The sequence below is a fragment of the Herpailurus yagouaroundi genome, unplaced genomic scaffold (genome assembly GCF_014898765.1).
Source record: "Herpailurus yagouaroundi ecotype Mexico unplaced genomic scaffold, PumYag 202, whole genome shotgun sequence".
Lineage (NCBI taxonomy): Eukaryota > Metazoa > Chordata > Mammalia > Carnivora > Felidae > Herpailurus > Herpailurus yagouaroundi.
This window is the reverse complement of record NW_024412433.1, coordinates 1067360-1094280: the sequence shown is the minus strand read 5'-3', so window position 1 is coordinate 1094280 and position 26921 is coordinate 1067360. Positions and strand designations below refer to the sequence as shown.

Below are 26921 nucleotides of genomic sequence, written 5' to 3'. Positions count from 1 at the left end.
CCGGGCTGGAGTCCAGACGCAGCCCCGTCCCACCCCAGTGTCCCTTGCTCACTCGGCCTTGCTCAGGTCATCCGCCACACGGGGCGTGAGGTGGGGACCAGCCCTCCCTCCTGGGGTGGCTGTAAGCGGATGACACAGAGCACCCAGCACACGTAGGGCACAACACTGTACCCAGACACGCAGGCACGCACGCCCACACACAACACGCACACCGCACAGGGACACAGGTACCACACACACAGCACACACACGTACACACACGCACGTCACACACGACGCGCACGACCACACGCGTGCACACCACACACACATGTGTACATACATACGGGCACGTGCCAGAGAACACACGTATGCACATATACGCACACAGCACACGCACACACACACACCCATACATGGCTACCACACGCATCCACATGCACACACGTATACACACACACTGGGCACATATGTGTGCGGGTATATATGAGTGTACGTGGCTGTGCAGGTGCGGGTTGGGAGAGTGCGTGTCCGTGGGCGTGTGCAGGTGCATGTAAGTGTGTGCGGGTGTTCAGGTGTGTGTGTGGGGGGGGCACATGTATATGAGCACCTGCACCTTGGAAGCCACAGGGCACATCTCCTAGCCTCTCACTGCCACCGTTCCCCTAAGGTCACACCCAGGCCCCAACCCTGAGCCATGCACAGAATGCCCACGCTAAGACCCTGGAGGCAGCGCGCAGGATGGGCGCCACAGCACCCCTGTAGGCTCGGGGGGTGTGGGACACACACCTCTGGAAACACCTCCTCCTGGTGGCCAGGGAGGTGATGCTGGCCCACCGAGCGGGAGATCCACCCGTAGAAGTGACCCTCGGCCCCGCCGCCCACACCCCGGCGACCTACTCCACCGCGGCCAGTGCCATCTTCCTCATGGTGCCCTTGTCGAAGCCGGTGGCACTGAAGCAGGGGGCCTTCAGCATGCTGTGGGCCTGGGCGCTCCTCTCCAGGAGGTCCCGGGACAGCCCGAAGGAGAAGTTGCGCACACAGACGGCGGACTCGAAGTCCGTCTCCTGGCTGCCCTGTGCGCACCTGTCCAGACTCCCCTCCGTGCCATCCGGCCCCTTCTCCAGGTCACGGGAACTGTCCCACGGTGACAAGTCCTGCTTCCGAGGGCTGCTCCCCAGGTCGGGGGACTCCTGAGACAGCCGGGCACCCGGGGAGAGACGGTCCTCCTCGCTGCCCCACACAATGGACATCTGCTCCTGGCTGCCTGGGGTGGGCGCCAGGTCCTTGAAATAGATGGACTCCATGGCCATTTCAGGGAATGAGAAGGCAAGGTTGGGATTTACTGGCATATTTGGAGCTTCCTTTGGAAAGTACCAAAAGAGAGAGGGACAGAGAGAGAGAGAGAGAGAAAATTAGAAGAAAGAAGAAAAGAAATCAGAGTGACAATCCTATCTAACCAATGAACCAGCCCTAAAGGCTGGCAGTGACCTTCAAGGCCTCTAGCTGACCATGCTAAAGCACTCTGCAAAAACCGAGAGAGGGAAGCACGCATCTCAGGGGCCTCACACGGAAACCTGAGCCACATGGCAGCCCCCAGCCACACGTGGCAACCGAGCTTTCGGCGTGAGGCCCATCCCAAACTGGTGTGTGCGTGGCCAGAGAAAGAATGCAGACTGCCCTCCCGTCTTTACACTAACGACCCAATGAAATGGTAAATTGTGGAGACACCAGTGAAATAAAATGCGTCAAAATTAATTCCACCTGTTCCACCTCTTTTTACTGTGGTTCCTAGAGGCATCTGCGTGACACTCACGACCAGCAGCGCGGCTCACTACGGTCCTGCCCGCGGAGGCCGCCCCGCAAGCCCGATGCACAGCCTCTGCGTCCCCGGTGTGGTCCCGGGACCAGCAGCATCCTCGTGGCCAGGGATGCAGATCCTGGGCCCCGTCCCAGAGCCGGGAGGCAGGATCCCTGGCAGTGGGGCCCTACCCCCTGCGACCCACATCTGTAAAGGGCCAGATGGCAGACAGAGGCGGCTCCGTGGGCCGGGGCCCTCTGCCGGGACGGTGTGCACAGGGTGCAGGTGGCAGAGGAGCGCGCTGCCCACCCGGAGGCGGCCGGTGAGGCCCCGCATGGGAAAGCCACCTGGTTCCTTGGACTCGGGAAAGGGCGGGGAGCCTGCCCTGGGCTGGAAGAGAGTAATTCTTCTCAACCATGTGCGGTGTGTGAACTTGTTTGGGCCTGGATTCATTTATCCCCAGTCTAAAAGGAAGGTTACGTGGGAACCCAGGAAAATTGCCTGGGTGGGATCCCACAGGACTTAACAAAGTTTTCAGGTGAGATGCTAGTGTCTGCGGTGTGTTGAGAGGGAGAGAGAAGAATGTGTCTTCAGCCGACGTCTCTGGCTGAAGCGAGCCGAGGGGGAATCCACGCTAAGATGAGCGCAGCTGGCGGGGGAGGCGGGGGTGTGGACGCGGTGCGTGAGCCGCGTGCTGGCAGCCGCTTAGTCTCGGTGACGGGTCCACGCAAGCTCCCACACATGCCACTGTTTTCGCTTATTCTGTGTGCGTGCCATGTTTTCCAGAACAAGAAGTTTCAAAGAAGAGGAGAGGAGCGATTTTTACCAGTGTTTTAAGTGTACAAATAAAACCCTTTCTGGGGCTCTCGCTGCCTTCACCAATAATGACTGAGGCTTCCCCTGCGGCCAGGGTCCCCCCGGAAGATGCTCTGGGCTTGGAGAGGCCGTGGCAACAAAGTCAGCCCCTGTCCCCAGAAGCTCCCGGCCGAGGAGCAACACAAGGACCGACACAGTCTCCCCCCATCCCCGTTCCTATGATCACATTGAAACTGAAAGCTGGTCGTGACTCTGAGGTAACAACCTCTGACCAGGAAGGAGAGGGCACTCACAAGGCACACGTTAACGCTGCTATGAAAACAAACCCTCCACCGCAGTCTTCCTGCAGGGATGTCGCCTCCCTCCTCCCACGGGGACCACCCCCCCCCCCGCCCCACCTCCCGCACACAGGACCATCCAGGGCAGCAGGGCCTCCGGTGGGCTCCCTGCGTGCACCTGCTCACCACACGCTGGGGCCCCGGCCGGTGTGCCCCCACCCACCCTGGACTCTGATGACCTGGTGCGGCCACACGTCAAGAACCACAGGCCGGGGAGAGCCGGGGCCCTGGAGAGGCAGAGGTTCAGGGAGCGTCTGGCAGCTGAGGGAGGCTGTGCGCCATGGGCACAGGCCGGGGTGCAGTAAGAGCCTTTCCCCGAGGAAGAGATTCAGGAGCCCGCGATGAGGTGAGGGAAGGACCCCACCAAGGGGACACTGTCCAGTGCCGTCCCCTCACCCACCCGGGAGGGGCCCCGACCACGCTCAGAGAAGGCCCCAGCCCCTCCGAAGGCTTTCTCGGCAGCTGTCAAGGCCGGGCGGCCTCGCGGGGCTGACAGTTAGGGTCCAGGGTTTCCTGAGGGGCGGAAGCGTGCCCCCTGCAGGCACTGCCCCTCAGGCCGGTGCTCAGAAGACAGACACCAGGGTGCCCTGTGCTGTAGGGAGCCAGCCCCTGGGCATCGCCCGCCCCGGGCTGGGAGGCCCCCAGTCCGCACTGGAACCAAGCGCCAAGAGATGCCACCGTGGCGACAGAGTGGTTCCTCAGTGAATGAGACACGGGACCTCCATGTGATCAGCAATCCTGTTGCTGGGCCTATACCCAAAACCACGGGGAGCAGCTCACACCGAAGCCTGCCTGGGGAAGCTCCAGGCGACATTGTTCACGATGGGCAAAGGCGGGCCTCACTCCTTCCCTCACTCCCCGACCCTGTGATTCCTTCCCTGAAGCCCGCAGGAGGGGTCTCAGAGCCCCAACCACTGCGCACGGGGCTCACGTGGGACACACATCCCTAGATGTCATGCCGGCCCCATCCCCCCCTCCGACTCCCCGCCCGCAGGCCTCAGTGTCTGCTCACCCCATCTGAACCTGACCTGTGCAAGGCGGGGGGAGGCGCACTGCTGGGTGGAGAGACGGACAGGTGGATAGTAGACGGGGCACGGTGCTGGGAGCCGCAGGCCCACGGGGCTGACATGGGACTTGGGCGCCATCCTCTCAGCGATGTTGGGCTTAAAGGACGTGGACGGGTAGTAGAGGAGGAAGCACATGCTGAGCGGCGTGAGGCCCTCGTCCGTGTACTTGTTCACGTCGGCCCCGCGGTCCAGCAGAAGGTTGACAATGTCAGTGTGACAGTGAACCTGGAGGGAGAAGGCCAGCCTCACGAGGACGGCAGGCATCCCGGCAAGGCCCCTGCTGGAGGACGGCGGCCCCACTGAGGGGAGGCGACCCGGCACTGGGACTCACGGTGGCCGCAGCGAGCACAGTGTAGCCCTTGGCATCAGCCACATCGGCGCTGGCGAGGTCATCCCTGAGGATCCTGTAGACCCAATCGTAGTCCCCTTCCTCGGCCCGCAGGATCATCTCCTTGGAAAGCTGCTCCTTGGGCCCATGGTGCGCAAAGCCACTCCGGTCCCCCTCCAAGATGGCACTCATGTTCCAGCTGGTGTGGGCCTTCTTGTTCCTGGAGACACAGCGGGGACCCTGGGCATCCCTGGTTCATCAGTCTCTCCATTTGTGCTGGGGAAGGGGTTCTCAAGGGAGGTACCCTGGGCGGGAAGGAGGCCAGGGATACCCATGGGTCCGGCACTCAGCACCAAGCACTCACATCCACTTCTCACTCACTCTGCTATTTGAGTAGAGAGTATGCAAGTCCCATGGCCCATTCACCACCACGTACTTCAGCCTCCTGTGCACACATAACCTCCTTCATGGTCAAGAACCTATAGATTTATGGCAGCTTCTGTACCCAACACTTATCAACAATTACTGGCTCAGTTGATGTCTGAATGATGGATGGGTGGATGGGTGGATGAGTGGACAGAGGTGTAGATGGCTGGATGGGTGGATGGGCAGGTGAGTGGATGGATGGGTGGATACAGGGATGGGTGGAGGGGTGGAGGGGTGAAGGGGTGGAGGGATGGAGGGATGGATGGATGGGTGGGTGGGTGGATGGGAAGGTGGAGGGGTGGGTAGATGGGTAGAGGGGTGAAGGGGTGGAGGGATGGAGGGGTGGATGGAAGGGTGGGTGGATGGATGGATGGATGGATGGATGGATGGGTGGGGGTAGATGGATAGATGGGTGGGTGGGTGGATGGACGGATGGAGGGGTGGGTGGGTGAATGGGCAGGTGAGTGGGTGGATGGAGGGGTGGTAAATGGATGGGTGGGTATATGAATGCATAAGTAACCACTCGTGCTTACAAAACCTGGATTCTAAAATACTTTAGTTATATCTGAGGACAAAGTTTAGTAAATGAAAATATTCTTAAAATTTTTAACTTAAAAAAATCAGTTTTCATCAGGTGGCTGCCTACTTTTCCAGGGCTGGACTGGGTTGGGGGTTTGGAGACTGGGTTGGTCTTTGAAGACCAACGGAGCAGCTCCACGCCTTCCCAGACGTCGAGAAGCCAGAGGCTCAGCCAGCCCCCAGCCCACCCCTACCCGGCTCTCCCACCCTCGGCTCTCTGCTCAGACCTGCTCTCATACATCTCTTCGTGTGCACCTCGTGTGCAGACATGACCCACAGAGGCTGGAGCACGGGCTCCGACCTGCACAGAGCAAACACACGCAAGGTCTCAGAGCCAGGATTTGAACTCGGCTCCATCAACCCGGCTGACCCTATTCCACAGCTCCTCCCAAGGCTCTACACTATTCTAGGGACTGCCCTCACTCCGTGCTCCCCAGCAACCTCCAGACCACTCCTTCTCCCGAGAGCAGGTGAGCAGGATCCCGGGCCCCTGTGCAGATGTCGATGCCACAGCACCCGCCTGCACCTGGTGCAGGGGGTGCAGGGAGGCAGGCGGTCGGAAAGGCAGCTGCTGGGGGTCTGTGCTCGCAACCCAGGGCGTGTGTCCCAGCTCACCGGCCCCGCACGGCTCTCCCTCCCCCTTCGTCGTTGCACTGCCTCAAACAGGAGAACCACCTTTACATGAACCCAAGAAATAACCTCGCGAGTTACTCAGCCAGGTGCGAGAGGCCTCCCAGGAGCCCAGCCCCGAGCACGGGCCCGTCATGGGAGGGAAAGAAAGACGGGGCAAGTTACCTGTATTTGTAGGTTTGCTTCTGGATTTTGACCATCAGGGGGGTCTCATTTTTTATAAACCAGGGCTCTTCATCCTCAGCAAATGGAGGAATGTCATTAAGGAAGATTTGGGCATCTAATTCTTTGCGGAAAGAGCAGGTCATGGGCAGGTGGCTGTTGTCGGTCGAGTAAATGTGCATTTCTGGAGGCAGAGTCAGGTCATCGTTCAGAAGAAACCGCTTATAGTCATAGAAAAAGGGGTCCCGTCCCTCCGGCTGGTCCCGGTCCACCTTCTCCTCATCCGAGAGGCTGAGTCTAGCAGGAGAGTGAGTGAGGAAGCCCGAGTACTCGGGGTAGCTGTGGATGGAGAAGCTGCGGGGAACCTCCGTGCACAGCTTGATGAGGTGCTCCCGGACCCACAGCCCGACGTCCTGCCTGCCGTCCGGGTAGGTCTCCACGCCCGGCCCAAACCGTTGGTCTGCTTTGTACAGCCCCTGCGAAACGAAAGTCACCAGGGCAAGAGACGTCGTTCGGCAGGGGCCTAAGCTTTGCAACCGTTTTCTCAAAATCAAAGAAAAACAAAATTCCAGGAGAAACGTCTTCATTCAGTCAACAAATACTTACGGAGGCCGAGTATGCACCCGACGTGGTGTCCCAGAGCAAACGTGTAAATATGGAATGCACTGGGGAAGAAAGGTGCTTCAGACCCGGGGTGGTCAGCAGTGGCCTTACCGGTAAGGTGGGGACATCACCGGGAGTCTCAAGGCGGAAGCGTGTCAGGGATACCACGTGTGGGCTCATTTCAGGGAACCCCTTGTAGCAGTGACATCGTGGGCCCAGCCCAGCCACCCGGGGCAGCGGAGATGCGGGGCCCTGGGTCAGAGAGACTCTGGCAGGTGTGACCTGAGGAGACAGGCGGAGGGAGGGAGGAAAGGGAGCTAACCCCCCCCCCCCCCCGCTTCCCATGAACCCAGCAGAGTGCAGTGATTTCTGGGCCTCTCGAGGCCCTTCCGCTGGGTGGGGCGGTCTGTGCTGGGTGGGGGATGTGTGGCGAGGGGAGGGCCAAGAGGGCCTTGGATGAAAGGTAATGCTGGGCCTACAAAAAGGGACGGGAAGCTCGGAGAGGGGCCCGGCTTCCCAGGAGAGCTGGCTCTGAAGGTCACTGGGAGCCGCAGCGGGGACCTCCGTGTCACTCCCTGGTGCCACGCCCTCGCCTGGGACCCTGGGACCGGGCCTCTATCTCAGAGCCCCGGGCTTGCAGACTTACTTGGGGTGTAAGTCTCTGAGCTACACAGTCCCCCACAAGAAGTTCACAGTCTAGAGCAGAGGAAAGAACATGAAAGGAACAGTAAGACACGCCACGGAGGACTTCATCGTGCAAAGCAGCTGGGTGGGGATGGCAGAGGCACTTCCGGGAGAATCTGCCGAGTGGCAGCAGGGCACCGAGTGCCGCCGCGGTCTGTGAAAGGGTCGGGGGCCGGGGGGAGGCGGTGCGCATTCATCCTGGCAGCGCCGGAGCGTCACCGAGGCGGCGGAAGCCACAGGATGGATGGGCCGAGAAGGAAGACTGCGGACGGGACAAGGAAAGGGGGTGCAGGGAGGCAGGCGGTCGGAAAGGCAGCTGCTGGGGGTGTGTGCGGAGACCAAAGGTGTGCATGCCCCAAGAGCTGACCCAAGAGCTCCATTTCTAGGATGCTATCATAAGGACATAATCTCCTTAACATCGTAAGGAAACAATCCCAAAGTGATCAAAGCTATAGTCACACATACGTTCACAACAGTACGTCTAGCAGCAAGCTCTTAATAACGCTAACGGTTACGTTACTAGTAAAACATAATGGCAGTAATGTCGACGGTTAAAGAAAGGAGAATGTGTCTCCAGGACGCTACACGCCACAGGCTTAAAAAATTGCCTTTGATATCATTTACTTTGTGACCAAACAATCCCCCTCTAGGAACGTATCCCAAAGATCACGGACAAAAGCGTGGAACCATTAACCGGCGAGACCGTCACCAGGGCGCCCCTTGGCACCACAAAGGCCGGAGGAAAGTGCACGCGTGGTTGGCCCTTCCCGAGCAGCGAGGAGGGGGTCTGGGCTGTCGGGAGGAAGGGCAACCACAGGCGGCCCAGGGAAGCGTGCAGGGTGCACGTCCCACTGCCTACGCAGGGAGGAACGTGTGTGCACGTGTGCTCCTGGTGTGTAAATGCAAAGAGGAAGCTGTACAAACAATCCCCGGTGACGAGAGAGGACTCCGGATAGAAACCGTGGAATTTGGACTCCTGTGGGGGGACCCTGTTTGCTAGATTTGCCTTCAGAAAAATATCCGTTTTTTACTGAATTACCAAACTAAATTAAAGCAAGACGGTAAAAATCAAATCCTAAACAATGAAAGCAACACAAGTGAACCTAGCTCTACCTCCAGGCAGCACGGACGGACGGACAGTAGCTCACGTGATTGGATTCCACCTTCCCAGTGGGATGGGTCCCAGGGACAAAAGGCAGGAAAGGAGCCCTGAGTTGTTTTAGGAGCCATGGCGCTGGAGCTAATGCTATGCCGTCATTCTGAAACCGTCATACATATTTCACGGGGGGAAATAAATCGGAAATTTGCTAACGTTAGAAACAAAGATTTTGAAGACTAATTGGAAAGACGTGCAAATACGACACCATGGCTGTTGAGTAAAAAGCCCCGTACTCCCAAACTGGAGCTGGAAACTTCCGTATGAACTGACGGTGTCTTTTCTCATTTAGAGAGAGAAAAAAAAAAAATCTAGATCTGCTACTGAAAAAGCCTACCAATGAAAACCAGCCAACACCCAAATAAGTACCCAAACGGTGGTTTCTCCACACCACGCCCCGTCTAGGAACCAGGCCAGATCAACAGTCAATCCTGGGACCAGGGCAGGAAGTGTATGGATGAGCAGGGGTCTCCTTGCCCCAACAAAAGGCAAGAAAACCACCAGCACCTGGTGGAGCTATGCCTACGGCAAGAACCAAACTAAAGCAAAAACCAAACTCCCCCGACCAAAGAGTGACAATTTGGGCATCCAAAAGCGTAACAACCACAATGTAGTGAGATACACCAAAGAGACTAAAATCCGTGAGTTTCTACAGACCCGAGAAACAAACAAACAAACAAAACCCAAGGAAGCTCCACCGATCGCCATTGAAGAGTGTTAGGTAGTCATCCACTTATGACCCTGACGAGGGGCAAAAAAGGAAAAGATCAAGTGTCATTTCGCCTTCCCCATAAAACTACCTCAAAGTAACCAAACGGTTGATGAAGGCTGTCGTAGACAAAAGAACTCTAGTTAATACATGAAGGAGGGATCGTAGATTTAGAGTGTCACCAACTTGCGCCCTCTAATGAAATGACGGTCCGGCGATATTGTCCGAAATCGGTCCAGCGATATTGTCCAAAATCACAACAAGTAAGGTGAGGAGGCCGTCGGAACCGACGGAAAAGGACTGCAGACACCGGCACCCACGGATCAGTCCCGACATCACATGAAGAAAGGCGGCCAGGGGCGCCTGGGTGGCGCAGTCGGTTAAGCGTCCGGCTTCAGCCAGGTCACGATCTCGCGGTCCGTGAGTTCGAGCCCCGCGTCAGGCTCTGGGCTGATGGCTCAGAGCCTGGAGCCTGTTTCCGATTCTGTGTCTCCCTCTCTCTGCCCCTCCCCTGTTCATGCTCTGTCTCTCTCTGTCCCAAAAATAAATAAATGTTGAAAAAAAAAAATTAAAAAAAAAAAAAAAAGAAAGAAAGGCGGCCAGACACGGGTCTCCGAGTGTGGTTTTTAACAAAGGTACAAAAGCAGCAGTAGAGAAATGACAGTCTTCTCGACCGATGGCACCGGATCAGCCGGCCGCCTACAGGTGGAGGCGGGGGAGGGGAGGAGGCCCAACCAACCGCTGCTTCACGTGCAGTGCAAACATTAACTCAGAACGGATCCCAGACCTAAATGTCAGAGCCAAAACCATGACACGCAGAAGAGAACACAGACGAAAATCTGAGGAAACTTGGATTAAGCTAAAATTGCGTAACCAGGACGTAAAAAAGCAAGAACTGGGGAAAGAAAAATCGATAAGCCTACAAGTGGCTACAATTAATTTTTTTAATGTGTATTTATTCTTGAGAGACAGAGATACAGCATGAGCAGAGGGGCAGAAAGAGAGGGAGACAGAATCCAAATCAGGCTTCAGACTGAGCTGTCAGCACAGCCCCGATGTGGGGCTCGAACCCACAAACCAAGAGATCATGACCTGAGCTGAAGTCAGCTGCTTACCCGACTGAGCTGCCCAGGCGCCCCACGAGTGGCTGAAATGAAAATAATAGGCAACGCCAAGTGCTGACAAAGGTGTGGAGCAACTACTACCTTTGTATTTGGTGGCTGAGATGGAAAACAACACGACCACTTTGGAAAAACCTTCGGAGGTTTCTTACGAAACTTGCCATACACGTCACCTACGGCCAGCGATCCCGCTCGCAGTATTTACCCAAATGAAAAGACAGACGTGTGTGCACATGAAGACTTGTAATCAAACGTTTTTAGCAGTTTTACTCATAATAACCAAAAACTTGAAAGAACTCAAACGTGTAGCTATTGGCGAATCAGTAAAACACATGTCTCGAATCCACACAACGGGATACTACCTCGCCGCAAAAGAAACAAATTGCTGCCATATGCAAATACGTACGAATCTCAAAAGAATCACGCCCTAAGCCGGAGAAATCGAACATGCAGGAACACCCATTCCACTGATCTGAAACAACGGAAAAGGGGACGTTGTGATGAAAAGCAGAGCAGCGTCACCGCGAGCTGAGGGGGTGGGGCTGGAGATGGAGTCCAGTATATATTACGGGCTCGGACGGGGTACAATGCTTGCACACGAACACGCACACAAAACACCATATATAAATGTTTACAGCAGCTTGATTCATAATCAACAAAAGCTGGAAACGAGCGTCTGTCAGCTGGGAATGGAGAACGGCGCCGGGCACTCGGAACAGTGCTCTGCGCTAAGGAAGGAGCTGTGGACTCACCACAGGCAGATGAATCTTCAATACGATCGCTAAGTGAAAGGCACCAGCCTCAAAAGTCTACCTACTGTATTTCACTAGCCTGGTATTCTTGCAAAGGCAAATCATCTGCAAAGCAACTGGCCAGGGCTGGGGTGGGAGGAGAGACCGGTCCCAAAGGGGCACCGTCAGGAGCGGAGAAGGAGCCGTCCTGTACATTGACGGCGGTAGTAGTCACATAACTCCACGCTCGTGAAAACCTTCACAACTGCACACTCAAGGGGGTGGACTGTACCCTAAGTTACGCCGTCCGGAAATAAAAGGAGGAAAGGCAACTGTTTCTGCAAAACCAGGAATGTCCTCCACAAATAAAGACAAGCTTCAAGGGGCGCCTGGGTGGCTCAGTCAGTTGAGCGGCCGACTTCGGCTCAGGTCCTGATCTCACAGCTCGTGAGTTCAAGCCCCACGTCTGGCTCTGTGCTGACAGCTCAGAGCCTGGAGCCTGCTTCAGATTCTGTGTCTCCCTCTCTCTCTGACCCTCCCTCGTTCATGCCCTGTCTCTCTCTGTCTCAAAAATAAATAAACATTAAAAAAAAATTTTTTTTTTAAAAAGACAAGCTTTGGGGTGCCTGGGTGGCGCAGTCGGTTAAGCGTCCGACTTCAGCCAGGTCACGATCTCGCGGTTTGTGAGTTCGAGCCCCGCGTCAGGCTCTGGGCTGATGGCTCGGAGCCTGGAGCCTGTTTCCGATTCTGTGTCTCCCTCTCTCTCTGCCCCTCCCCCGTTCATGCTCTGTCTCTCTCTGTCCCAAAAATAAATAAAAAATGTTGAAAAAAAAAAGTATTCATAAAAAGACAAGCTTCAAGACAACCTATGTGGAATGATCCAGCTCATGTATAAAAAAGTAAATATTACGGTGCATTTGCATCTTAATCTAAAGGATACACAACTCCCTGCTCTGGAAAATGGGATCATGAAGCATCCCGTCTTCTCATTCGTGTTCCTTTTCTTGTCACGAACCTTATTATTGGTACCCTTAACGATCTTTAAAAATAAAGAAGTTACCACTTGTTACACAAATAAACTTCCCCAGGACCTAAGTATCTTTCTGTCCAGTGGCCTGAGCACACAGAGCCCCGCCCGTCATCTGCATCAGGGGTGGCCCCGCCCCATCATCTTCACCCGGCGGCCTCACCTGTCACCCACATCTGGGGCAGCCTTGCCCCCTCACACCCCCACACCTCCCCTCACCAGGGGCACCCCGCCCCCTCACCCTCCTTCACACTCCCCCCCCCCGGGGGGGGGGGGCGCTCCTTCACCCTTCCTCCCCTCCCCCCCCCCAGGGGCTGCCCCACCTCCTCACCCCCTGGCGGCCCTTCCCCCTCCCCTGGTGGCCCCGCCCCTCACACCCCGTGGCCCCGCCCCCTCACCTGCACCTGGGGTAGTCCTGCCCCCTCATCCCCACAGGGCGGCCCCGCCCCCTCTCCCCTGTGGCCCCGCCCCCTCACCTGGAAGAGCCTGGTCTTCAGGTACATGGTGCCGTAGCCCTCTCGGGAGCTGAGGTAAAACATGCCAGTGAAGCTGGAGCCGTCGGGCCACTGGTAGGTGCCCAGCCCGTGGCGGTGGTCCCGGTAAAACTGCCCGCGGTATGACTGTGAAGAGCGCTCAGTGACAGGCTGTGTCCGAGAAGCTGCTCCTGGCCACCCCCCGCCCCGGCCTTCCAGGAAGCCCCCCAGGTGGAGGCAGCCCGCCAGGCTGGCAGTGAGGCGGACCACAGGGGCACCTGGCCACGGGGCCCCTTCAAGTTCGGGGGCCGAACGAGTCTATGAGAGACGTCACCTATGTCACACAGAGCGGGTGCCAGGCGGTCAGGCCCCGGTGGCCCCCGTGTCGCCTGCCCCAGCTCCGGTAGGGGAATCTGGCCGGAATGGCCACCACTGCGGAGCGACGCCTGGGTTTGGGCCGGAGCCCCGACCCGGGCTCAGCTCCACGCCTGCCTGGGTTTATAGGCAGCAGGCTGGCGGGGGCGGGGGGGGGGACATCAGCCTCGGGCTCACCCACGCGGCCCCACGTGTGACCCCAGGGGCAAGCTATGGGCCTGCGCGGGAACACTGGTGTGGCTACACTGAGCCACGGACGCCGGCCTCCGCTCGTGGCCCAAGCCCCACAAATGCCGGTGGCGGGTCTGTGCCGGCCGCCTCCCTGCTGGGGCCTCAGGAGGGTCAACCAATGTGACGCCCATCGCGAGCTCTTCCCGTGCCAGCCAGCCGCAGGCCGGTCCTGCGACGCTCGGAGACGGCTCTGTAGGAACGGGACCCCAGGTGTGGCTGCTTTCGTGTCCTCCTCTGTCCTCTGGTAACGGAGAGGACTCCCCGTGGGGCTGGTGGCTGACGGACCAGGCACCAGTGACCAGGTCTGTCCGACCAGACGACGCCCGACCCCCGGCCCCGGCCTCAATTTGGGTTTGGCCACGGGACCCATGCCCGGGGCCAGACCAGTGTCCCCAGGGCCCCTCCTCTCCCCCAGAAGTGTCAGGCGTAGCTCCCACAGGCTCGCCAGATGGCGGAAGGTTAGTCTGGGCGCCAACACAGAGACGGGGAGAGAGGGGGCCCGACAAGGTCATCAGAGTCCCCGGACCAGCCAGGCCTCGGGCTGCAGAGCCCCGCCGATAGGCCTTCCCATCGTAAGAGCCAACGAAGGCCCTTTTCAGCGCTGCCTGGGTTGAACGTGGGCTCCGCCAGCACGTCTGAAGAGAATGTCGAGCACGAGGACACGCGGAGCAGAGGGGCACGAGGCCAGGGGCTGCCCGCTCCTGCCAACACCCGCACCACTTTGTGGGGGAAAACGGAGTCCACCCGACTCGAAAACAACTGTGTACGAGCGTCGGTCCGTACGCGGGAGAAGGCTCTCTGCCCCCCCCCCCCCCCAGGAGAAAGCAGCATTGGAGGGAGGCCCTTCCACAGCCACCCCATCCGTCCCCACCCCGGCACTCACACCACGAGCTGCGTCTGACCGGCCAGGGCTGATGTGCTCGGGCCATTAACGCGTGTAGGGTCACCGCTGGTGGGTGGCACACCCTCTCGTCCCCCTGGCCTCTCCGGCCTGTGAGCTGTCTCGGCTGCACAAGCAGCTGCTCTGCCGACCCGGAGGTCCCGCCAGGCAGTAATGAGGCCGAGGCCCCGCCACCACACCCGCCCCCCGTGGTCTCCCTCACGGTGGAACCCGGGCTCCACGGGACAGGCCGGCACGCCCAAGCTCCCACAGCCACGAACGAGGGCACGGGACACCACGGCATTGGGTTAAAGAAAGAAACTAGCCGAGGACTGGTTTCAGTGCCAGTCCCGGAGCCACGGGAGTCAGCGCTTGAACCACCAGTGTCACGGTGGCTTGCACTCAACACAGGCTTCGGCCCCGGCCTCCCGGTCACCCGAGGTCCGGAGGCTCGTCTGAGCTTGAGGTGCGTTCTGGGAGAGGGATCGGCGGGGGTGCGGGGGAAGGTTCGCCCCTGCCTGCAGCTGTGCCTGCCCCCCCTGCCCCTGCCGCTCCCAGGCTCCGGCCCGAGACCCCGGTTATCAGGCCGCCCTGCTCTCCTCTGGCAAGCACGCCATCTTCCACGCACTGACACACCCAGCCCCGGCTGCTCTTCTGAGCCTGGACCCTACTGGGCCTGGATCTGGACGAAAGTACCCTATGGGGCCGTCTCCCCAGCTCGCAGTAGAACCCACGCTCTGGAAATCTCCCCACTGGACAAGCAGGCAGCCGCGGCTACAGGTGTCGGCCGCGGTCGTGCCACAGGCCAGGCCGCTGTGCCCTCCCCCAGGCACCTGCGGAGCTCCCACGGGTCTCCGGGAGTCTCCACTGGGGTCCTGGACGCGGCCTACTGCGTGGGCTCTGGAGCCTGCTCCCATCTGATTGCTAAAAAGATCCTTCCCTTCTCTTTAACCCTAAATACGATGCAATTTCACCGACGTACATACAGCTCCATGCAGTAATTTGAAGTTTTTGAACAGTTGCCCAGAATGAGAATTTATCGTAAGTAACCCTTCCCAAGCCGCAGCCCGGGAACGCCCAGGCCAACGGCATGTGTGACCCTGGACATCTGTGAGAATGTTTCTCTCTGGAAGTTTCTGGAAGGTTTCTCTCTGGAAGGTAGAAAAGACACAAGCCCAGCACCCTTCCTGCCGGAGACGGGCAAGTCTGCCTCACACCCCTCTTAGAAGAAAAGAGACAGCCAGGCCCTGGCGGGGGACAGCCGCGGAAGCCACCTACCTCGCCCGTGGGCCAAGAGAATTCACCGTGTCCCAGCTTCATGTCCAGCCCGAAGTCCCCTTGGTACACACAGCCGTCCTGCCACTCCTGCACGCCTCGGACCAGCTGGATGTAGGCCTCCTTCAGGTCCTGCTCCCTGGGGGGACCCTCGGACTCCTCTTCCTCCTCTGGGGCCTCTAGGATGTCCCTAGGAAGGCGAAGCGGGGGGCGAGAAAGATCAATGCTGGAACCAGCCTGAGGGGAGGACCACGTGCAAAGAACACACACCGTCTCGTCTCTTCCTCCAACAACCCTGAGGCAGATGCTCTTGCCACTCCCATTTTGCAGAGCAGGAAACTGAGGCACGGGCATGCAGTGACTGCCCAAGGTCACACAGGAAGTGTGCAACCCCGAGTCTCTAACATGGGTAAAGGGCTGCCGGTGTCCTGGAAGCCGATGGGTTCCAGCTCCAGCTGTTTGCGGGGCCAGCCTTGTGTCCACCAGCGGCCCAGAGCACCGCGGCAGGGTCTTCCCCCCGGGGGCCGGCAGCCTGGCCCACAGCTGGGCAGGAGGCAGACACCTGGCAGGCACGCATGGACCAGTGGGTGGTCTGAACAAGGAGAGGGAGCTTTGGTCCAAGAGCAGCAGCCAGCTGCCTACTAAGAGAGACCGCAGGGATGGGCGGGTGCACAGCAAGGGGCAGAAAATGTTCACGAGGGTGAGCTGGCTTCTTTTCTGCTCTTGCTAAGAGTACAAATCCTGACCTAAAGGGGGACCTACCCCCAGCCCCCGTCACACACACGGCCCCCCTCTCTGCCTCCCTCTCAACTTAAGGGCTCTCTGGGGATGCTGTATCTCGATGTCTCTGGTCTACAGACCTGTGCCACTGTCGGGCTGATGGTCTAGCTGGGCTGCTGAAAGCATGGAAACCCCCGGACCTTGAGCCCCCTCCACCAGCCAGCCCTCAAATGCCAGCCCTGAGTCACAGAGGCTTCACAAAGCTCTGCCCAAAGAAGGGATATAGCTGCTGTGAACACAAAAATCTCCATTTGCCACTTTGTTATGCATTTGAAGAAAGAAGCCAGGAAAAACAGATACACACATGCAACAATGAAAAAATCTGAGGGCTGCGCTTTGGTTTGTTTCTTCTTTGGCTTACCTGTGCTTATGGGTTGAATTGTGTTTCCCCCCAGCCCCCAATACACACACGTGCGCACGCGCGCGCACACACACACACACACACACACACACACACACACTCCTACGTTAGAGCCTACATCCCAGGACTTTACCTGGGACTGCATTTACAAGGTAACCAAGTTAAAGGGAGGTCATCAGTGGGGGCCTAGTCCAATGTGACTGTTGTACTATGACAAGGGAAAGAAGTTTGGACACAGAGGAACACACAGAGAGAAGATGATGTGTGGACACAGGGAGAAGACAGCCGTCTACAAGGCAAGGAGGGAGATCTGGAACAGATTCTCCCTCGCACCCTCAGAAGAAACCACCCTGCCCACACCTTGACCTTGGGCTCCAGCCTCCAGCCTGAAAGACAATACATCTCTATTGTTTAAGGCACCCTGTGGGTGGCACTTTGTCGCAGCCCCAGCAGACTAACGTGCCACTTTTCTTGCTTTGCCACAGGGCACACACACTACATGCTTAATTTAAAAATTAAAAAAAAAAAAAAACCTTTTTTTGAATTATTAAGAGGAAAAGGTAATGGACTATAAAAACATGAACAAATGGAAAATTTCCTCAAAAAGCCAAAGGAAATGATTTTAAAGCAAAGCAAGAAAATTACCAACACAAGCAATCAGCCGTAAGGCCCACCGTTGAGTCATTGGAAATGCCCAGCTGGCTGGCCGGGTGAGCAGGGTGGCCATGTGGTTCTGCCACCAGGCAGGCTCCCTGTCCCCCGTGGGGCTCAGAGACCTTTCTCCTCTGTAAAACAGGGACTCTATCAGTCCGCTCAGGCTATTGCAAAGTCCCACAGGCAGGGAGCTTGAGCCACAAACATCCATTCTCACGGTTCTGGAGGGGGACACTAGACATCAAGGGTGCCTGCAGACTCGGTTCCCAGACAAGGCCAGGCTCCTAGTTCATAGATGGCACCTGTGTCCTCATGTGGCAGAGAAAGAAAGTGTCGGCTTCTTCCTCTTCTTAGAAGGGCACTAATGTCATCACGGGGCCCCACGACTCTAAGCCTAATCACTCCCCAAAAGCCCCACCTCCAGGGCTGCGTGTGTCAGTGCGTGGAGGATGGTGTGCTTGCCAGAGGAGAGCAGGGCGGCCTGACAACCGGGGTCTCGGGCTGGAGCCTGGGGAGGGGCGGGGGGGGGGGGGGACAGGGGCAGCGGGGGCAGGCATAGCTGCAGGCAGGGCAGAGCTTCTGAGCCCCCCACCCCTGAGCCAACAGACCTCACGTGACGGTGACCGGGGCAGGGGCCAGGACGGCTAGGGCCCGAGCCTGCGCTGAGCCTGTGGAGGAGCACCAGCCAGCAGGACGTTGGGGGTTAGGGCTTCAACACGAATTTCGGGAGTGTGAGTGGGGGAAGGGAGGCACAGTGCAGTCCACCAACAGGGACAAGTACAACGGGACTACAGGGTGGGTTTCACAAGATGCCACGGTTAGGCCGGGAGGGCAGCCAGCCCCCTGGCCCAGAGTAGGCCTGGGAGGTGTGGGCTCTCACTGTTAACACCATAGTGTGAAGCCGCCCGGCTTGGGAACCCTCGTGGCGAGGCTAGGCCAAGGCAGAGTGGCCTAGCTAGAAGGGAGTGTGGACATCTGGCCGGGGCGGGGGGGTGTTCCATCTACCCCATGTTGTAGTTTTCTTCAGTGGTTGCTGATACGACGCTCAGGTCTTCCTCTCTCTCCAGAGACTACTTTTTGAGGGGTAAAATAACTTTTAGGGTTTTTTAGCACCTGCCCCAACGCTGGATCCCAGCTAAGTCTGGTCCCCAGGGTGGGGCTGGGAACGTCCCCCCCCCCCGGTAGGAGGGCCCCCACACCTTTTGGTAGAGAGCATCTCCAGGGTCCCCAGGAAGTCAGTGGCAGCAGGCTGGCCGTCCCTCCCTGCCAGCTGATTTTCAGAGATGTCATCATCTGGGACTTTATAATACAAGGCTGAGGGACACCCACTTTCCATGCCCCTCGTCTTCGAACCTGAAAGCAAAGCCAGGGACCCACATCCGCCCTCAGAGCTCCTGGCGGCCCCGGGGACGTGCCCACAGCCCCACCCGCCTCAGAGAAACGAAGTCCCCCTCCCCTAACCCGGTCGATGCCCCCATCCTGTTGGAAACTCCGCCAGCGTCCCTCCTGTGGGGGCAGGAACCACACATTAAGAGCCATCTGGGCCACCCTCCCACGACCTCCTTAGGGCCCTACGTTGGAGTCAATATTCCTCCCCGAACAGCAGGCGTCCCCTCCCCCCGGGTCTCTGATGCCAGCCCGCGAGGGCGGCCGGACCAAGGGCAGGGAGACGGCCCTCACCCGACCTCACACAAGCACGTCGGCTCCCAAGTTTCCTGCCTGTCCCAGACGCGGGAGGACAGAGGGCCGGGCCCAGGGGGCGTCGGGACCACGCGCAGAGCCCCGGGACACGCCCCTTCCCGTCTCACCGCGCTCCCGCCGGGATCCCGACTGCGCCCCTGCCGCGGGCCGCACCGAGGGTCGGAGAGCTCACACCTACTGCACCCGGTCCGCCCAGGGCGGCGGCCAGCGCAGCGCAGCCCCACTCGCAAGTCTCGTCCCGCTCGGCGCAGCGCCCGGAGCCCCAGAGCGTCGGGTTTCCCTGGAGACCTGCCCTCCGCCCCAGCGCCGGACGCTCCCTGCCTCCACCAATCCCCGCGCCCGGCCCCTCCCCAGACCACGCCCCGCCCCCGGGCGTCCTTGGCGGACAGGGGGCGCCGCTCTGTGACCTCACAGGGCCCCCGCCTGCCGCGGCCGCCGAGCCCCCCACGCCCCGGCGCTAGCGGGCCTTGCGCCTGAGCCCCGCGAGACGCGGGAACCCGGCCGCCTGTGTCCGCTACGGGCACCGACCTCCACGTCCAGCAGAGGCCGGTGAGCCGGCTCTGGGCCAAGGTCTCAGGGAGAGCGTGGGGAGAGCACTAAGCCCCCTACGCTCCCCCCCGCCCCCCGCACCCCGGGAAGAGAGCATGGTGGGGTTTGCCCGGGAGACACCTGCGGAAACCGAGGGACAATGGGATTAATCGTCCACCGCCCCGCGCCAGGACGCAGTACAGCCAAGATCTCCTCAAGCTCTGCGGGACTCCAAAGCCGGTTTTTGGCGGTTCCATGCAAGTTTGTGGAAGGCACGGAGCGGGAGCTCCTGGCCTGGTTCGGGACGAGTCGACAAAGGGGACTGAAGTCACGGAGAGAAAAAGGATTAGCTGTGGGGACTGAGGAGTCTCTAGGGAAGACTATGGAGAGAGGAGACCTGAATAGGGTTTCAAGGGATGCGCAGGAGTTCTCCAAAGAGCAAAGCAAGCGCAGTCCAGGGAACTGGGCTAAATGTGCAGAGAGGCACAGTGGTGGGAAACAGCACAAGGACTTTCTGCAAAGGAAGCAACTGGGGCCTCTAGGAGAGAGGGCGGGGCTCTCTGCAGGCGCAGGGCCTGGGGTTCTCAACCCAGACTGCCCCTTAGAAAGACGGGAAAGAGACATGCAAAGAAGCCTCCCCCCCCCCCCCCCCCGCCCCCAGTGGCTAGATTCAGGCTAAGGCTCTGGGGTGCTTCCTCCACCCCTCTATCTCCCAATTCCTCTTCTCCCTTCATATCCACCTTGGTTCCTGGATCCCCCCTCTCTTTACTTCTTACCCTTCACCTTCAGGTCCCCTCTCTCTGCCCTGCTCCCTCCAGCTGCAGCCTGGGCATTAGAGCACAAACCAAACTGTCTTTAAAATTCCTGTTATGGGGCACCTGGGTGGCGCAGTCGGTTAAGCGTCCGACTTCAGCCAGGTCACGATCTCGCGGTCCGTGAGTTCGAGCCCCGCGTCAGGCTCTGGGCTGATGGCTCGGAGCCTGGAGCCTGGAGCCTGTTTCCGATTCTGTGTCTCCCTCTCTCTCTGCCCCTCCACCGTTCATGCTCTGACTCTCTCTGTCCCAAAAATAAATAAACGTTGATAAAATTCCTGTTATGAGAAGAGAAAGAAGTGATCAACTTCAAAATATCCTACAAACTTATCAAACCGTACCATCTGTTGTAAGTTGAATGACATCCCCCCAAAAGATTAAGTTTAAATCCCAACTCCGGGTACCGGTGAATGACCTTATATGGAAATAGGGTCTTTGCAAATAATCAAGAGGTCATACTGGATTAGGGTATTCGCTAAACCAGATGACTAGTGTCCTTATAAGGAGACAGAGGCTTGGAAACCGCAAACCCAGGGAAAAAATAAACTCGTTGTAAGCCATCTAGTTTGTGATACTCTGTTACAGATGAACCAAAATTGTGCCATGATTAATAAAACAAACCACAATATCAATGTATGCAGGGCTGCAGGACAGCTCTTCACTGCGGGACAGCTTTTCACCGAAACGGATCCCTGAAACACATCCCTGAATGACACGGGACATCAGAAAAACCTACTGGGGGCGCCTGGGTGGCTCAGTCAGTTAAGTGTCTGACTTTGGCTCAGGTCATGATCTCGAGGCTTGGTGGGATAGAGCCCCACGTCAGGCTCTGTGCTGACAGCTCAGCACCTGGAGCTGCTTCGGATTCTGCGTCTCTCTGCCCCTACCTTGCTCGCACCCTGTCTCTCAAAAATAAACGTTTGAAACAATTGTTTAAAAAGGGGGGAAAAACCTACGGAAGAAGTCTTCTTACATAGTAAATGTTGGGCAATAAATGATCTCAGTTTTTAAAAGTTACAGCGATGAACCAGAAGTTACTAAAAATAAAAAATAAATATGGGTGTACGAAGAAATGATGAAAAGGGCAGACAGCTTTATTTCATAACGAACCATGTTTTACAATTAAAGTGAAACTAAGATACAGAAATTACAAAGAGCAATTAGGAAGCAGGTAAAAAGGAACATAGAGCTTTCTAAAAGGCACATCAGGCGGCAATGCAATCATGCGTACTTACTAAGCGTACTCGAAGCCAAGCAGCCTACCAACAAAACGACCGGGAGGCTACCGGACCGGACCCCAGTCCTGCGCACTACAGCACAGCTTGAGGAGAAGCCCACCTCCCGAAGCCCTGCTGCGGCCCTCCGGCCCTGCGGCCCCGGCCCGACCGGACCCGTTCTGGGCAGGTGCCCGCGTGTGTGAACCATACCCCCACCCCTCGCAGGGACAGGCGCCGCAGCGGTCGCAGCGTCGGGCAGTGTCGCAGGCCAGCTGACCGAAAACACCGCCCTCGCGCGAAGGATCGCAGCTCCTGAAACCTCCGCGCCCCCCAGGGACCGCCCATTCATCCCAGAGTCCCGGCCCCGCCCACCCCACTGCGGCCAATCCCACTCGTCCTCCCAACCACGAGGCCAGCCAATGGCCGCCATCCCCATCCGCAGCCAATCGGGGAAGGAGCCCCGCTCCGGCCGGCCAATAGGGAGGCAGCCAAGGCCCTGCGGGCGGGTCCCCGGGAGCCCTTTAGGACCCGGGGGTGCCCGGCGGTCCGCCCGGCCGCCCAAACTAGATCCGCGGGCCGGGTGCCCGAGCTCCGGTTATGGACCCGGGAGGACCCGTCCGCTGCGGGGCCCCCGGGGCCGCCTCGCCCGCGCCGCCACCGTTCGCGCGCATCGCCCCGTCACTTTTCCTCGGGAGTGCGCGCACCGCGGCCGCGCCAGAGCTGCTGGAGCGCGCGGGCGTCAGCCTGTGCGTCAACGTCTCGCGTCAGCAGCCCGGCCCGAGCGCGCCCGGCGTGGCCGAGCTGCGCGTGCCCGTGTTCGACGACCCGGCCGAGGACCTGCTGACGCACCTGGAGCCCACCTGCGCCGCCATGGAGGCCGCGGTGCGCGCCGGCGGCGCCTGCCTAGTCTACTGCAAGAACGGCCGCAGCCGCTCGGCCGCCGTGTGCACCGCCTACCTCATGCGGCACCGCGGCCTCAGCCTAGCACAGGCCTTCCAGGTGGGGCGGGGCTCCCAGGAGGGGCCCCGGGTGGGACGGACCTGCCGGGTGGGGCGGGCCTTCCAGGTGGGGCGGGCCAGCCGGTGGGGCGGGCCTTCCAGGTGGGGCCTCGGGGAGGACGGACTTGCCGGGTGGGGCGGGCCTTCCAGGTGGGGCGGGCCTTCCAGGTGGGGCCTCGGGGAGGATGGACTTGCCGGGTGGGGCGGGCCTTCCAGGTGGGGCGGGGTTTCCAGGAGGGGCCCCGGGTGGGACGGACCTGCCCGGTGGGCCGGGCCTTCCAGGTGGGCCGGGCCTTCCAGGTGCGGCGGGCCTCTGGGCGTTAGAGGTGCGGAGCACCTTTGGCGCCGGGATCAACCTAACCTTCTTGTTCTCAGGCGGTGAAGAGCGCCCGCCCGGTGGCCGAGCCCAACCCAGGTTTCTGGGCTCAGCTTCAGAAGTACGAGGAGGTCCTGCAGTCCCTGCCCTGCCCGCCCGGGGAGCCCTCGGGACCGTGCTCCCGAACGAGAGAAGAGCTCCAGAATGAGCCCTAGTCCTACAACCCTTGGAGATGACCCGGCGCCCAAAGCAGGGCGCATGGAGTTGAAGGTAGTTCAAGCGCTGCCTGGAGGATGATCTTCCTCCTCCCTTCCCTTCTTCCTCGTCGTCGTACAGAGTTTACATTTCACCTTAAATGCAGCTCTTGTGGCCTTTGACGGTACTGCAGGAGCGTCTCCACTTAGGAAGGGACTGAGAGCATCCCTTCCTTAGGTTTATCAACAGGGCTTGGTCAGGAAAGTCAATACCACTTGAGAAATTTTAGACAGGAAGGTATTTAATACAGAGAGCAAGGCCAGGGAGCCAAGGTCAGAAGATGGGATGTACAGGAGTCCTGGAGACCCAACCCCCCACCTCCGTCCTGACTGCCTGCCACCTGTTAAGGCCACAGGGGCTTTCCCAAACCTCATGCTGGTCCCATCTTGGAATCCGGCATGGGACCCAGACTTGTAGTTTCTACCATACACAGGCCAGGATGTGAGGCTGCGTGACAGCCTAGCACGGGCACCCTTGGGGCTCTGGGCACCTGTGCCCACCTCCTATCTTACAGCCTAACATCCTGCGGCCACCATCATCTCAAAGACGCACTGGCCACCTGTGCATCTGAGTGTATTGATTCCTCTTCCGGTTCAGACACCCCTCACCTGGTTCCTCTGGCCTAAAGACTGTAGAAAATGAATCACCATAGGGCACCTGCGTGACTTAGTTAAGCGTCTGACTTGTGGTTTCAGCTGAGGTCAAGATCTCCCAGCTTGTGAGTTTGAACCCCGTGTCAGGCTCTCTGCTGACAGTGTGGAGTCTGCTTGGGATTCTCTCTCTCCCTCTCTTTCTGCCCCTCCCCTGCTCACTCGCTCTTTCTCCTCGCTCAGGATAAATAAACTTAAAAAAAATTAATCACCATCGACACTCCTTAAATAGGAAAGGGAAAGAAGAAAAAGGGGAAACTGGGTTATAATGTGAGTTACAAAGAATACAGTCCCTGGTAAATATACGCTACTGTATACATAATAAGGTAATTAATAAAATATCACAATCAGTTTTTAACATTTTCTCTTGCCGCTAGTCATTTCATGTTCCCTTCTCCTCAGCCAGCACCTCGCTGGTCCTAGTCTTTCCCGGTGAGATGACTCACGCCTTCACTCTGAAGGGCCCTGAGTGGCCCTGCTTGTGTTACTGCTGTGGCCGCCATCACCTACCACACGAGCGGGATTACCGGACGCATCAGGAGAATGTCCTGAGCTCAGTGTCCTCCTCCCGGCAAGACAGGATCAGTCCCTCCACCCAGCAGAGCAACCCCTGATTTGCCCGCTGTGTCAGTGGCCCAGGGAGCCTGGAACAGCCAGCCGGTGTCCCAGCGCGCCATCCAGGGGAACGTGCGTGTCCCTGGTAGAAACATGCCACCTGGGAACAGAACCCCTGACTCAGCAGAGCCCAAAGCTGTCCGATGAGAAGCTCACGCCGGGAGGCATGGAGATGGTTGTGAAAGGGGCTCCCTCCCCACCCCGCTTACACCTGCACCTGAGCTCTGACCCCCTGCGTTGGCCCCGGCTCAGGGCATACACCACACCTGGTAGCTGGCGCCCAGCCCCTCTCCACGTGGCTCTGCAGCTCCCTGCAGCCAAGCCGCTTTCTACCACCTTTATAAAGGGCTTGCCTGCTGCCGTGACTCCCTCCAAGCGCCTCGCACCTCGTGTCGCCTTTCCGTCAACCCCTTGCCGTGAGGAAGCTGTTGCCACGTCTCCGCTTGGCAGGTGAGCTGAGCAGTTCGCCAGGACCTGCGCCCAGCTTCTTAGCCACCATGTCCATGGCACTTGGGATGGGACCCCCCCCACGTCCATGTACCTCTCATGGGACACCCCCTGGCGGGCTGCCCTGGCTCCAGGTACCAAAGGTGCAAGAGCTGGGCCAGATTGAAAGACCTCTGTGGGTCCCGTCAGTGTTTTATCCCACCAGCTCTGTTTGAGAACCATCTCACTGCGGCTCTTGGCAGAGGTCAGCTCTCCCGAAGACCTCCGCCTGCCTGCACATCCACCTGGCAGGAGAGGCCGGGGACCTGCTCCCCTCCCTAGCATGCCACACTTGAACGGTGGTGCCCATCCGTGAGCATTAGGCTTGGAAGGCTGGGGCACAGGCAGGGCGTCAACTGCTTGTAACCTCTCCTCCCTCCACCCTGTGTGCAGAACTCACCTTGGGGAGATGCCCAGGGCCCTCCAGCAGGGAAGGGATGAGATGTAACCGCTGCTCCCCCAAGTCCAGGGGACCAGGAGGGCAAGAAGCCCCTGATGGCTTCTGAGGGCACAGATGGTTGGTCGACCCGCCTGAGGGGGGGCTGGGGCAGGCTAGTGTGGGCATCCATGTGCAGTCCTGATGATGTCCTTCCAGCCCCGACCAACTGGCCTGGGGGAAGGGGCTCTGAGAAGCTCATAAAACTGGGAGTGCCATCTAAAACCCTCCGCCCTTGGCACTTCGGGGCCACTGCCACCTGGGTGGGAACTGGGCCACCTGAACTTGGTGAGGACCAATCAGACCCCCGCTCTCCTCTCTCGAGTCTCAGACATAGGACTGACCTCCTCCTTCAGGTGGCTGTGTGAGCCCCGGGGCTCCTGGTGAGTTTGAGCCAGGTGCCCCAACAGGGAGGTTGTGTTACCCCTGCTAAGAGGACACATGGGGACCCGAGGACCCATGGGAAAATTAAAGCAACGTCTCAGTGCACATGCTCCACATCAGCGAGCATGGGCCTCCTTCCCAGCCGACCATCCTTCCCCATCCCTCCCCCACCCCCAGGGAGGACGGTGGGCACCATCACATGGGTTACAGATGGGGACAGAGTCCAGAAGGGTTAAATATTACTCGGGGATGATGCCTTGGTCAGGAGCAACTTCCGTCCCACACCACAACTGAGCAGAGAAAAGAGGTGTGTGAAGTTCCTGGATGCCCTCCCGGGCCAAAAAGCCCCTTCTCCCCAAAGATCTGAATTCTTACATTCAGAGGGTGGTCCCTCACATTCCAAGGCTTCAAGATCCACCTGATGTTTGCTCACTGGGCATCCGCACCTCCTCACTGGTCTGCAGCCCTCTCCTCTGGATCCAGGCCGCGGACCCTGCAAGGTGGCATGGGGGCAGACCAGATCCCTGTTACCGCCCCAACACCACCTCCTAAACAACAATCTCGTCTCCGGGGCCCTGCCGGCCCTCTAGGCAGCACTGTCCAACAGAATGAACATCTACTCCATCCAGTACGGTTGCCATTAGCCACACACTACCCTACACACACTGGCTGGAGACCTTGAGGTATGGCTAGTGCCACGGAGGAATAACCTTAACATTTTGCCTAAATCTAAACAGCCACATGCGGCTACTACTACCTTATATGACACCACAGTCCTAAGGCCCCCAGGCTCCGCAACACAGACTACTGGCCTCACGATGGAGGGGGCGCGGGGGGAGGGGTGTATACACTTCCAGGCTTCGCACAAGCAGAGACCGCACTAAGCAGCCACTACCCTTAGGAACCTGGCTCACAGCAGCCCTGAGAAGCCGGGAGAGAAGCGCACAGGGCTTGGGATGCCGCTTGGTCACCCGGTGCACCCAGGCCCCTGTGCGCCCCGGTCCCCCAGTGCACAACACCCCCCTCCCCGGCTTGCTGGCCCGCCCCGCACCTAGTACCCATCCCCGCGCACAGTGTCCCCGGGCCCCCCGCATACAGCTCTCCCGGCTCCCCAGCCCCGCCTCGCGCACGGCGTCCCAACCCCTCACGCGTTGCCCCCCGGACCTGCACCCGGCGTCCCCGGCTCCCAGAGCCTCCGGCTCCCCGGCCCGGCCCCCGGAGGAGCGCCCCGGACCTCCGGTCCCCCTCGGCGCCCAGCTCCCTCGGCCGCCCCGCCCCGGTCCCGTGCGCACGGCGTCCCCGGCTCCCCGGGCCCGGCCCCGCGCACAGCGCCCCCG

The 26921-nt window shown here is 59.1% G+C and overlaps 3 protein-coding genes across 18 annotated transcripts in view; 2 read left to right on the top strand and 1 right to left on the bottom strand.

Moving 5' to 3' along the window:
* ANKMY1 (ankyrin repeat and MYND domain containing 1) overlaps nucleotides 1-26769 on the bottom strand; it is a 50650-nt gene extending 23881 nt beyond the window's left edge. For 6 of the 16 annotated variants that reach the window (XR_005783164.1, XR_005783165.1, XM_040450452.1 and 3 more), the window contains exons 1-8: nucleotides 18995-19212; nucleotides 18386-18539; nucleotides 15395-15581; nucleotides 12634-12777; nucleotides 6130-6602; nucleotides 4333-4549; nucleotides 3963-4226; nucleotides 880-1343 (exon numbers count right to left, since the gene is read on the bottom strand). Coding sequence is in view for 13 of the 16 variants with exons in the window: in XM_040450452.1 (XP_040306386.1) it covers nucleotides 880-1343; nucleotides 3963-4226; nucleotides 4333-4549; nucleotides 6130-6602; nucleotides 12634-12777; nucleotides 15395-15581; nucleotides 18386-18522 (1886 nt within the window). In the remaining 3 variants the exon portion in view is untranslated. Of the gene's footprint in view, nucleotides 1-879; nucleotides 1344-3962; nucleotides 4227-4332; nucleotides 4550-6129; nucleotides 8410-12070; nucleotides 12170-12633; nucleotides 12778-15394; nucleotides 15582-16665; nucleotides 16741-18385; nucleotides 18540-18871; nucleotides 18947-18994; nucleotides 19214-25959; nucleotides 26078-26748 lie in introns of those variants that run through there. The other 10 variants (XR_005783166.1, XM_040450458.1, XM_040450453.1 and 7 more) reach the window with 9 other exon arrangements.
* On the top strand, nucleotides 21931-23777 carry DUSP28 (dual specificity phosphatase 28). Its single transcript, XM_040450466.1, has 2 exons — nucleotides 21931-22443; nucleotides 22818-23777. The coding sequence occupies exons 1-2, from the start codon at nucleotides 22042-22044 to the stop codon at nucleotides 22971-22973; spliced, it is 558 nt and encodes a 185-aa protein (XP_040306400.1). The 5' UTR covers nucleotides 21931-22041; the 3' UTR covers nucleotides 22974-23777.
* RNPEPL1 (arginyl aminopeptidase like 1) overlaps nucleotides 24814-26921 on the top strand; it is an 11927-nt gene continuing 9819 nt past the window's right edge. Inside the window, exon 1 of the mRNA XM_040450334.1 lies at nucleotides 24814-24859. Within this exon, the coding sequence (XP_040306268.1) occupies nucleotides 24814-24859 (46 nt within the window). The remainder of the gene's footprint in view (nucleotides 24860-26921) is intronic.

Coding starts and splice junctions, on each gene's coding strand:
- DUSP28 (XM_040450466.1), top strand. CDS start 22,042: ATGGACCCGGGAGGACCCGTCCGCTGCGGGGCCCCCGGGGCCGCCTCG. Junction 22,444..22,817: donor GCCTAGCACAGGCCTTCCAG/GTGGGGCGGGGC, acceptor TCTTGTTCTCAG/GCGGTGAAGAGCGCCCGCCC.